Source organism: Scophthalmus maximus, chromosome 6 (assembly GCF_022379125.1).
Source record: "Scophthalmus maximus strain ysfricsl-2021 chromosome 6, ASM2237912v1, whole genome shotgun sequence".
Lineage (NCBI taxonomy): Eukaryota > Metazoa > Chordata > Actinopteri > Pleuronectiformes > Scophthalmidae > Scophthalmus > Scophthalmus maximus.
This window is the reverse complement of record NC_061520.1, coordinates 22,740,661-22,753,000: the sequence shown is the minus strand read 5'-3', so window position 1 is coordinate 22,753,000 and position 12,340 is coordinate 22,740,661. Positions and strand designations below refer to the sequence as shown.

Sequence of the window (12,340 nt, the reverse complement as noted above, 5' to 3'; positions counted from 1 at the left end):
GCCATTTAAGATGTAACAAAAGCAACATATCAGGTCAACAAAGGAAACTGGTACTGGCAAAAAAACACTTAGCTCTGTGCCTACTAACTGATTGCTTTTCATTGTTGCCAGTTTGAATACTCTGATGCCCCGGCAGCTTGGCTGAACGCGTGCGTGTGTGTGTGTGTGAGTGTGTGTGTGTGTGTGTATTTAGTGCCAACAGGATTTGTTGGGAAGCGTGTTGAACATGGTGTTTGTTGTTTAATATTTCATTCTGAATGAGTGAATGTTGCAATGATAATATGTTGATGGTACGTAACTGTAGCTGAATACATTGCTGTGTGCTTTTACTATTTACCTGCCAACTTACACTGGTTGTCTATTACATTCTGCATTGATTTCAAAATTATTTCTACTATTTTACTATCACTTTTAAAGCAATAAATGGCCTTGCTCCAAACTGCATAAAAAACATGTTATCCCCCTATGTGCCAAGGTGTTCTCTTAGATGTGTGAATAGAGCTCTGCTGGTTATTTCTAGATCACAGCTTGTGACTAAGGGTCACTGGGGCTTTGCTGTGCAGCCCCCAAACTGTAGAACAGTTTACCTATTGGGATCAGTCAGGCAACATCCTTTGTGTTTTCCAAATATCTTGTTAAAACATTTTTTTTTAAATCAGAAAGCTATTTATCAATATATTTTATATATGTTGTTTTTTGTAACTTTTTTGTTTATTCACTGATTACCTTTTTTTATTCTGTTCTTTTAATTTCCATTTTTAAATATTATATGTATTACAGGGAATACTGCAAGAGAGATGTAAATGATTTATCTTTATTTGGTTAGTTGTTCTTCATGCACAATACCCATTAACGGGCTAAAACATGGACGCAAACATGTATGTTTAACATATTTCAAAGCTACATTTTCACCATTATACATTTGGGTTGTAAGGCATATAAATTGAAGTCACAATAACACTCAGTTTACTGAATCTGCTTAATGCAAAAAGGAGCACACGACAACCACCAAGTGACAAGTGATGGTAGCCTCTGTTTCACCTGAGAAATATAACTCTGTAAAATGGACTTCTAATTGACAGCTTGTATTGGCTCTGTATATTAGTGAGGAGACAAGTGTCTTGAGGGGGCTTTCATGTGCCTGAAGAAGCCTGACATGTTGGAATTATTTCCCCGTTGGTCTTAAAAACCAAACCTTAATTGGATTACTTCAGCACAAATTGGCAGATATAAAAAGAGTCCGAGGAGCGACTGTATCGAGGGCAATCAAATGCAGACATGCCAGCTGAACTATTTGCGATAAATCTAAAACTCCAGATTGCCACAGAGCTTGCCAAGCTTTTGCCAGATCCCCCCCCCCCAAAAGGATACAAGCTCCAAACAATTACAATCCATTCCAGACAAGCATCGTTTTCAACAGCGGCAGACCAGTGCATGAATCAGTGATATCTATTAGGTGGATGTCAGCTGGGGGAATGTAATCGGAGCAGCTGTCGCATTCCCGGTAAGAGAAGAGAAAAAGCTATGAAAGGACACATCTGCTGCAATTAGACAGAAAATATGAAGAACCTTGCTTGGAGTTTTAATGCAGGAATTCGTACATGCCATTTGGCACATCCAATTCATGCCACATGTTCCTCAGATATCAGTGGAGTGTGTATCAGCTGAGGAAAAAAATTGTCCCTCTCTGCACAGCACCAACTTCGCGCTCTGTAAGAATAGTTTGGCACTTTGGGAAATATGTTCATTCAGTTTCTTGCTGATAGTTGGATGAGAACACTGACACCATAATCGCCCCTTTATGCTAAACATAAAGCAAAGCTAGGAGACGTTCGGCTAGCCTTGGCACAAAGACTGGAAGCAAGAGGAAACCCCTAGCCTGGCTTACATGGCTAGGGGTTTCATTGTTTAAGTTCATTTCTAAACTTTACTTTTTGTGTTTTTCCTGTGTTTTTTATAAAAAAAATGTAAATACTTTTGAGGACTCCTCTTGAAGTCAGCCGTATGACGTGGGATTTTGTGCAAATAACTAATCGCAGAAATAAAACAACACTTGACCTCTAGCTTCTGGGTCCAAGTAGCTAGCTGAGCGATATCATAAGTGCAGGGTGTTTTAGGTATGGATATCAGTCGGCAAAAACGCTACTTAAAAAGGTGCTTGAGTCTGATCATTTCTCCATCATCCTCTGCCTCCTGATCTTACAGTGCTGGTGTGGGAGGTGAAGGTTATCATTCGGCTCTGCTTCTCCAGATTTGATTCAAATGCTCCTCGTAACTATATGCCCACATTTCACTCTGAAATATGTCACATCACAGAGGAAAAGGACTATCCTGTCTTACAACGTATACAATTCATCAAGGTCTATGTTTTTGCCTCCAACTTCTGAAATGATTAATACATTTTGCTGCACAACAGTTGAACTCAGCTGACATCAAAATTAAGCAGCAAATGAAGGCTTGAACCAATCACTTGGAAATCTTTCAGTGCCCCACAGCAACAGATGTAAGTTGTTGATTACCAAGTCAAGGGTGCGACTGGGACAGCTGGTTCCTAAACAGCACAGGCCCAACCAAACACTAAGAGCTTCAAACTACAAATACCCATCTGAAAACATGTCAGACATTACGATCTCATTCACATTTTGTGTCTCAGTCAGCCAGCTCCTAATCACCAGTTTAAAACAGACATCTGTTTGCTCGCTTGCCAACAGAGATTAAGAGAAAAATAGACAAAATGAGAATGCAGTGGTTTACCCCCAGAATGTGGCGGAGGGCCGCACAGCAGGACCACTCCTTGACCTTCACGAACTGATACCGAGCTTCTTCTGTGAGTCTTGAAGTTTTCCAAGTCTGAAAAAAAAGAAGGAGCTGTAAGCAAAACATCCCCACATGTCTGAGCCTGATACATAAATGCTGCCCCGAACAAATGACTATTCTCTTCATTGTTTTTTCTTGCTTCATATTCTATTCAAGGTCCCAGCCTATGGTGCCTAAAGCAGCGCGCAGCAGGCAGGCAAATACTCACATCAGGTTGCCAGTTTATTATAGAGCTCACACTCACACTTTCCTAGGAAGTTGCTGGCCTGTATAGTTCTTTGTACTTTAAACTCCAAACCACTTCAAACCCACATTTTGTGTGAGGTAGCAATCGCCACCAATCCACTGCACCTCCCTCATCAATTACATACAAATACATAATTATCCTCTTCGTGTCTAGCGTGAGGAACATTTCCAAGAGTGAAAAAATCTTAGTGCGTGTCTGACCCTTCTGCAGCAAAAAACGGAACATTCGTGGGTGGTAAACAGCCTTTAGCTTTGCCTCAGGCTAAATCACCTGTGTCTGTATATATTGTGGAGATCCAAGGCTCGTCGTGTGATTGCTGGACTGTATTAACTGGTTCACAGGTTTCTCAGGATTTCATGTGGAGGAGAACTGGGACATTGAGTAAATATGAAAAAAGATGCAAAACCCCCTCAAGTGTTGAGCTCAAAGAAGCTAAAGAAATGTGCTATTAAAGCAAAACAAATACATTTAATGTATTACTATCAGCTAATGTCCAAAGAAAATCATCCTGTAAAACTTTGAATTCATGATGCTAATGTGGTACTATAGGCTAGAGGCTTCATTATGAACATGAATGCAAATAAAAACGAATTTATCTGTACATGCTTTTTGATCACAGAACTTTTTCACATATTCAGATAAGGTTAAGATGATGTCGGCTTTTTTAAATTCTTGGAGTTAAAAGCATGACAAGTTATTGTTGTTTAATCACTTTAAGAAATCCCTTTGGGGGATGAGCATTTGCATTGCTTGCCACCTTTCCCTTCCTATTGTTAAAATAATTTCTTGGAGTATCAGCATAGCCTTATTTGCTGTAAACTGCAGGGGATTGTGTCTTCTTTAGGAAATTAAATGCATTTCAGATGCACAGGGACATCAAATCTGGGAGAAAACCAATTCAAACAGATCTGCTTTTGAAACATTTTATTGGAGAAAGACTATATAGATGATGTGCCTTGTGAGCGTTTCAATGAGCTGAGGCAGCAAGCAAGCCTCTGCATTTTAAAATGGGACTCCATAAGAGAACAGAGGCAACTTATTGACAGCATTTTGTGTTTTTAATGTGTACGAGAGACTGAATGAAATCCAAATCTTTAATTTTGGACATATCAAGTCAAGTTTCTGTACAAATGTCATGCAAATTTTAACCAAATTTCCAGAAAATCTGTGGGAGGAAATGCAAATTGATTTCCATTTCCATTTACTATTGATCTGTGACTATTAGAGGAGGTTCATTGAGATAGTTGGTGTAGCTAACTCTCAAAATCAATGACTATTAAACCACTGAAGAAGAAAAGAAATCACAATGAGATTAACATCATTACACGTGTCTGTCAGTGAAAACTAATTTGGAAAACATGGCTCAAATTTGACATTCATGGCACTGACTCGGAGTGCATCATGAGCTCCTGCTTTGTGCCACATAGCTGTCAGATCCAGGTGCGTCCTGTGTGTGTTAATATTGAAAGGCATGTAACATGTAGCATGCTAGTAAATGTAATATAAATATGCGAAATGATTGCGTGCCTGAGTTAAGACTATTACTGTACCCTGTACAGTCGTACATGTATGTAGTGAATTATTAGCGGAAGTCCTGCATGAGCTGAATGCATTAATTCAATTCAACTCAATTTTATTTGTATAGGGCCATTTCACAACACACATTGTCTCAAGGCACTTTACAAAGTGAGGTCAATATTACAATACTGACCTCTAAGAGGGGGAAACAAGAGGGGGAGAAAAAGATTTCAAATCAATGGGGTCAAACATCCACTAATATGTGTAGAAGAGCAATGTGCAGCCCCGCTGCTAAGCACAGAAGGTTGCCGTGGCAGTCACACATGAGGGATTTTAGTGTCTCCAGTGGTATTTAGGTTACCTTTCATTCATCATGCCCACTACCACTGAACATTAGAAAATCATTGCTGGTATTGTTTTGACAACACAGTACTATTAAAGTGAGCTAATTTTCGTTTGACAGTTGATGGAAACAATAGCAGGTCATAACCACTTCCAATGATTGGCTACACTAATGGTGTATATCCTGGTGGAGCTCTGTAAATGTAATTCATACATCACATGGGGGGCTTTGAGTCTGCACTAATAACTGAGTCACTGGGTGGGAAGGGATAAATGTGTTACAATTGGAACTACTTATACCTGAAAACGGCTTGATAGACAGTTTAAAAAAAATGCAGAACAGATAGACACAGCAAAAAAACAAACAAATATCAAATGTTTTAAATTCTCACCGTTATTTTTTTGAGTGTATTATTGTTCTTTTGTAATTTTTGAAAATATCAATATCTTTCAAACTAAATAAAATGTTATATAGTGGATTAATATATGTAGAGGGGAGATTTGGTCCCAAATTGGATTAATTAACCTTTTAACCATTTTAATCATCCAACATTTTAACCATTTAACCGCGAACTATAACATGCAGCGTACTCGAGTTGGCGGTGAGGACACGAGTGCTCTCTCTGCAAACCTGCACACTACAAAACTGCAACCAATCCACTTTCAAATGTGATTACTGATTAGTTCAGCTCCAAGTGATCTAAATGTAAAATTACTGGGCTCACTGATTTATGAAGAGGACTATAAGGTCAGTTAATATATGTCATATTGGCTGCTGCATGAGTCAATTAAGAAGCAGCCTTTAATTATTTCGTTAAAAATAAATCTTTTAACCCACCAGCACAGTTAGACTAATAGATATTTAAGACCCTTAAGAGCTATTAAGGAGGCCATTCCTGATTTTTTTTTTAAAGATTACTGCCAGATTTGGATGAGTTGGCTAAAACTCTTGTTTAAGCTATATGGATGTGTACACTGTTTCATTTATATTAAATCATTTTATTAGGGCATTTCAAGAAAGACCATCATCCCCCCCGCCTCACGTTGCCTCTGCTCTGACTGGACGGTAGCACAACTGGCTGTGTCAGTGGAGTGTGAGCCCCAGGAGCTGATCGTACATGGCAGTGTTTGTGCTCCAGTTGCTGCCCACCTGCTGCAGCAGAAACAGAGTCGCTGTGCTGCAGCGGGTTTCATCCGGGATTGTTGTTGTGTTTGTGTGGAACGAGCACAGGTGTGTGACGGTGAAGGGCTCCAACCTCTATGAGATAAACTGAGAGATGGCATGAGAGAGAAACACTTTCTGTGATTTCTGAAGTTTTGAAAGTTTATCTATCATGCAACTCTTGACCTCTAAAAACTAGCTTATAGCTTCAGTCAACCTTTAACAATTGTTTGAGCCTTGGTTGCTCATTTTCAGGTTCCTATTTTGAATTTGGGTTTTAACTTGAAAATGTTTACATTCTATAATGTTCAGTAAGTTGAGACTAAAGTCCGGTTTGTACTACTACGTAAAGTGCTGTACGGAGACATGGAGAGCCTTCTCCGTTGCCGGAGATGGCAAGGGCTGTCATTGGTCCTCTTAACAACATCATTTCCGGAATCACTTTTCCGGTTTGACTCCTCTCACGACAACAACACCGCCATTTTCAAAAGAGTTGGTTCTTTAAACCGGTTGTGTTTTTGAGAAGAGAGATGGATCAAAAGTATCTGCGTTTCAATGCTTATCAGCTCCAACTCGCAAAGCAGTCTTTCTCTCTCGGACGCCATTGTTCACTGTGAGCCGGAAGCACAACAATCAACGACGTAACCGACCTTGGGCGTCATGGGATTAGGCCAGCGAATTGCACTGTGTATTCAACAGGCCGACAGAGAACTGCGAATGCTTGAGGGGTCTCCGTGGTTACGGAGTCGGCTTACGGATTACGTAGCCGGACTAGTATACTGCAGCCTTAACCGCTAGGCATTCCTCATGCACTTCCGTAACATTTTGATATCATGGAAGCATCAGCCAGACTACTGACGAGGTGCGGGAGCTTCGGGAGCAGTGTTTTCTGTCGCAGGAAGGAGCTCCCTTTACTGCGGACTTTGGGCTTTTTTATCTTTGCAGACCTTTAACACACACACACACACACACACACACACAAAAATACATTATACTAGATGAAAGGGAAAAATTGACAAAGCATAATGTCTCCTTTAAACTTTATTTTTCTAAAAAACAAACAAAAAACATGATCGTGATGTAGGTTTTGGGACATTAAAGACAACATTAATGTCGAGAGCACGGTTATAGTCAGTACTTTTTATGTGTTTAAAATTACGATGATGATGAAAGGTGAGAGCGCACGATTGAGAAAGTTTAGAAATGAGGAATCAATATAAATATAAAATTAGTCACATTCTTGATTCAGCACAAGGCCTCCACAAATAGTTTTACATGAATAAATCGGCTTTTACTAGTGCAAACATGTTAGAAACAATGCAGCCCGGGCTCATCCCAATTTGTATCGGGTGCACACTTTTTGTATCGGGTCTCTTAACTTTATGCCGGTGCACCGGTGCATCTGGTTCTTATGTCCAGCATCTCAAGTGTAAACTATTTCCACAACCACTCATAAAATTTAAAACCCACTCATTCATTTATGTTCTTGTTTTTCTCTGCTCCTCATTTGTAAAAAAAAAACACCAAATATGTCGTCTCCACGCCAGGATAATTGAGCATCTGAGTGCAGTCCATAGATGTGATGAAAAATTTGCTGTCTAAAGTCATTTTTACTCTGCAAATCACTGTCCCTCCAAATGATGTTCTCTGGGCTGTGAAAAAGTCGCTCCACACTGGCGGGCTGGTGACCGCGCTATCGAAGTGCTTAAAACGGACAGACAGAGCAAAGAAGTCTGAATTTAAGATGCTTTCTTTGAGCTTGATGATGTGTGCGGAATTCAATCTGTTCTCTGTGCTCAAATTACTGTAGGTGAATTATTTTTTATAGCTTGTCATATTTTATAAATTGCTACTTTTTGGAGGCTTTTCCAGTGTGGCTGGCCGTCTGGTTATCTCTTAACTGTCCGTCAAAGGTGATTAATGTCACAGCGCGGCTAATTGACTTCCCTGTTGTCGATGAGCTTTATCTCTGACTGGTGAGGCAGCAGAGATCCCTGATGACTGCTTGTAGCTCAAATATCAGCTCTTCTTTTTCTTCAAATTTTCTTTTAGTTAAAGGAATTATTTTGTCTGCATGTTAGTCCCTTTTCCATTTGGATATACACCAAGCAACAACAAAGAGGAAGAATGCCTTTTCTGAATCACACATCTTGAATTGATGGAAAAATATACAGGATTTTTTGACTAAAATAATATGGCTATTCCAAAATGGCGATAGAAGCTTTTTTTTTTTTTCAAAGTAGCCCCACCACTTACTTTCATCTGAATGCACGATAGAAGGTTAGATAAAAGCTCCCAAGCCTCCCCAAAATACGAGCCCAGAACAAAGTGGACAGGAGCAAGAGACATCTGAGGTACTGAATTTATTCCCCCAAAAATCTTTTTGACACTACTTTTGACTGAGATCAAAGCTGTTGTGATTTGTGAAGTGGATATATCTACAACACTAAAACCACTGATTGTCCCTGTCCACGTCCACAGACATGGGCCTGCCCATGCTGAAAGCATACTGCAATAGTGGTAAAATCAGACCCTCCCGCCCTCACCATATCCCTCCACATTTATCTACACTGAACAGCCCCCCAAAAAGAGCAAAGGAAGGATTGTTGTGAAAGGGGCACAAGGACAGCAACGAAAAGCATAATTTACAATATGATACAGCCGATGCCTTCAGCTGCGGTGGGGACATCTAGGGCTGGGGAGGGGGTGCTTTACCAAAGGCATGCTTTTCTGAGCGCACACAGCTGTGCAGATATTCACTTTGAGTTCATATGAAAGCAAGAAAGCACACAGTGTGCCTGTGAGGGATATTTCAAATAAAACATCTATTAAACCAGTCACACAAAGGGACAGTAACTGTGAATGTAACTGCTTTCAAATTTCCATTATAAAATTTGAAAAAATAAATGGTGCTAATGTTTTCGACACTGAAAAGCACATGAGCCTCAGTGTCGTTTTCAAAGGGAAGCGGCTAACAATGATTAATAGCCTCAGAACAAGTAAACGTGACGTCCCATCTAGAAGCATTAGCATCACTTATTACAAACCTGGGCTGGCATTACGAAAAAATTATCTAGATTAGGCTGGTGGTCACATCCCAGGCATATGAGCTTCCATAATGCCAGCATAACTTTATCATACTTCGAAGCGCCTGTCCCAACATCACCATCACAACCTGCGACTCCTTAAGGATGCTCTTTGTCTTCAAGTGGATGGTGGGTAATGTGTGTGTCACAGCTCCTTTTGTACGGTTTGTTAGAGTATATCATCTTATGTAAGTATTTAAAGGTAATGTTTGCTTTTTATTGAAAATGTAGCTGTTGAGTATATTTTATCTACACTCAGCGACATACACAAAATGTTATAAAACCTCTAAGTATGAAGCATCACAAATCACAGACTCCAATAAATTTCAACGAAAACTCAACACGAGAACCTTGATGAAGGGAGGATTTATTGCAGGACTATTGTATTGGACTGCATTAGTTTGAGTCGGATTATCAAATGGTAAGCGTGTAATTCTTACTTCTCCCTCTCTATATGCACCAAACAACAGCAGTTAATGAGGTGTATATAGCAGTTTTCAGTATTTAGTTGAATATACTAATAAAATACTTTATGTGTTCCTCAAGGGCCCGTTTGAGATATGCTGGTGTAGACAACTAGGGGTTCAGTTAAGAACGTAAAAATAATGAAAAAATATTAAATATGTTCACGTAAGGATGAAGAAATGGAATATAAGCAACAATTTGAAAAATAAAAGTTTAAAAGGACATGATAGTTCAATTCAGGGTCAAAAACAAAATCCATTTCACAATCTACACACAGAATAACCTGATCATTTCTTTTACCTTGGCATTGTTACAGCTCCTAGCCCCTGGAATAAAACCAAACACCTATTTAATGTAAGTACAAGCGATCTGAAATTAACTGTTATTAAAGCGGTGCTCTACAAAGTATTAAGTAATGCACCTCGATAAAGTTGGGAGGCTGTATTAAAAAAAAAAGGAAGCAAAGGGAGGGCAAAAAAAGCATGACTCAAGCTATAAAAGCCATTCAATCAATTGACTCAATGCCACCATACTGGCTCCTCCCTGCCTGGCAAATGCACACATGGCCAGATCACCCTTGTGATGTCATGAGGGTTGTTTCATCATACATATCAATGCACCACCGGAGCCACACAAGACAACATGCGGCATACCCAAAATCCCAACAAATGCACTTTGGTTAAAGTAAGTGAAAGATCGTGGCTTTGGTTCAGTGTTAATAATGTGAACTCATTGTGGGTTGTGCCTCAAGTCATTGTTGACTCTTTCCAGTATCGAGGAAAGATGGCAATATTATATAATATAATAATATATCTAGATGTAACCATAAAAAATGTACATCATGCCTTAGTTGTTATTAGTGGATATTGAGTGGGGACAGAATACAGTCAGCGAACAATTTTGTGACTTGACATAGATTACAGTCTAATTTACCAATGGAACTATGTAATGTCTAGGAAACAGGGCTGAATCATGATAAGTGAACTGAACTTCATAGTTTTTAGGGATGTATAGTAAACCAGTGAAAAAAGGAAAAAGTTAAAATACTTTTAATAAAAGGGGTGAAACAAAATGATAATACTGTACCATCTTCTCCTAAGGTGTTTAGCTTACATTACAGATAATGCTGATACTTCTTTTTCCTTTTTTAACCATCATCTGTATTTTCACCCTTCCACCTTTTTTCCAAGAGATACGTCCCATTCATCTATAGGCCTGGATGGTTCTCAGAAAGCGGTAAACAGTAAATCCTGAGAATGTTATGGCACCTTATAGGAGGTTCTGAAGACTGATAGCTTGATAGTGTACCGCAGATAAAAAGTAAAAGCCAGAGTACACCCATTAGCTATTTACACCTCATTAACTAAGTCAATAGACTCACTCCACATTATCACAACAGATGATAGGAGTCTAGAGGATTTATTTGCATTTAAATGAGGTATTCATGTTTCCCCTCAAGGCTTCAGGGCCTAGTCTGGTGACATCAGGAATTTTTTTCCCCTTATCGATTAGCAAAATATTGCTTTATCTAACAATGATTTGAGACTGCATCAGCAGCTGAATATAAACTCCCACACGATACAGGATATGTTTTGAGGCAAGCGCTGTTTTCAAAATCTTTTTTCTCTCCTTGTCTTGGACCTTCTTGACATCTCTGGTCATGCAGTGGCATTGTCGAAACTTCAACACTGAATAAGCTGCACATTGCATTCAAAGCACAGCCCCCCTTAGTTCCACCCATATAAGGGGCCCACGCAATAATTCCGATATTGAATGTACAGCCTTTTCATCAGTATGAATTATGGGTGTACATCTTTTACATAATCACTGATACAGAATCAATAGACGTTCTAATCAAGGGCAGCGAGTATTGAGTTGGGGCGCCCACTGCCCATCAGTTATCCTTGCCTCAGGAGCTAGACAGCCACAACCCCTGTGAAGAGTAGCATCATCCATCAAAAGTTTGTGACACAGGGAGAGGAATGCTGAAGTATTCGGAGTCCGGCCAATTTAAAAGAATAACCTTGAGGGCATTGTGGAGCAAGTAGTCTAATGAATGTTAAGCGAAAGATAGAATTTTTCAGAATGAACTGCATTTCATTTTACAGTGTGTTGACCACAGAATACATAGTTTAATATGTAAAAGTTCAGGAAGCAGAGCACATGTGGAGATACGCCCTTATTGTGTTGTAAAAATGTATTGTGACTTCAGCAACAACAATAATGTGTTTTAGAAAGATTACTCGCCAGGAACACCATTAAGACACCACTGAAGCCCATTTAATTAAAGAATAGGGAGAAATCCCTCACAACAATCACTAAATGACTAAATTAGAAGGCAGAGCATGTTTACTGAGCAACAACCTGGAAGCTCCTGCTCCCAGTGACTCACTAGCAGTTTCTTCAAGATGAGTCACAAAAGAATTAACTACATCACTGATTTGTACGGTTTCTGAGACACTAGCACCCAAAGAGGATGAAAGTTCGAAAAACTTGGACTTTGGATTTTGCATTATAAATATGCCACAACATTAAAAAGAAAAAATGCTAAGTTCAACACTCATCCTTTGCATGTACATGTAATATATTATTGAAGTAACACAACAACTCTTCAACGATTCCATTTAATGCACAAGTGATTTATGATTCTGACACAACAAGGGAGGCTGTGTTGTTGAATGCCACTGGTTTTGGATTTGGGTG

At 39.3% G+C, this 12,340-nt stretch overlaps 1 protein-coding gene across 2 annotated transcripts in view; it reads right to left on the bottom strand.

Moving 5' to 3' along the window:
• Positions 1-12,340, bottom strand: part of cntn4 (contactin 4) — a 137,388-nt gene that overhangs the window by 67,034 nt on the left and 58,014 nt on the right. For both annotated transcript variants that reach the window (XM_035632563.2, XM_035632562.2), the window contains exon 5: positions 2,755-2,850. In XM_035632563.2, the coding sequence (XP_035488456.1) occupies positions 2,755-2,850 (96 nt within the window). The remainder of the gene's footprint in view (positions 1-2,754; positions 2,851-12,340) is intronic.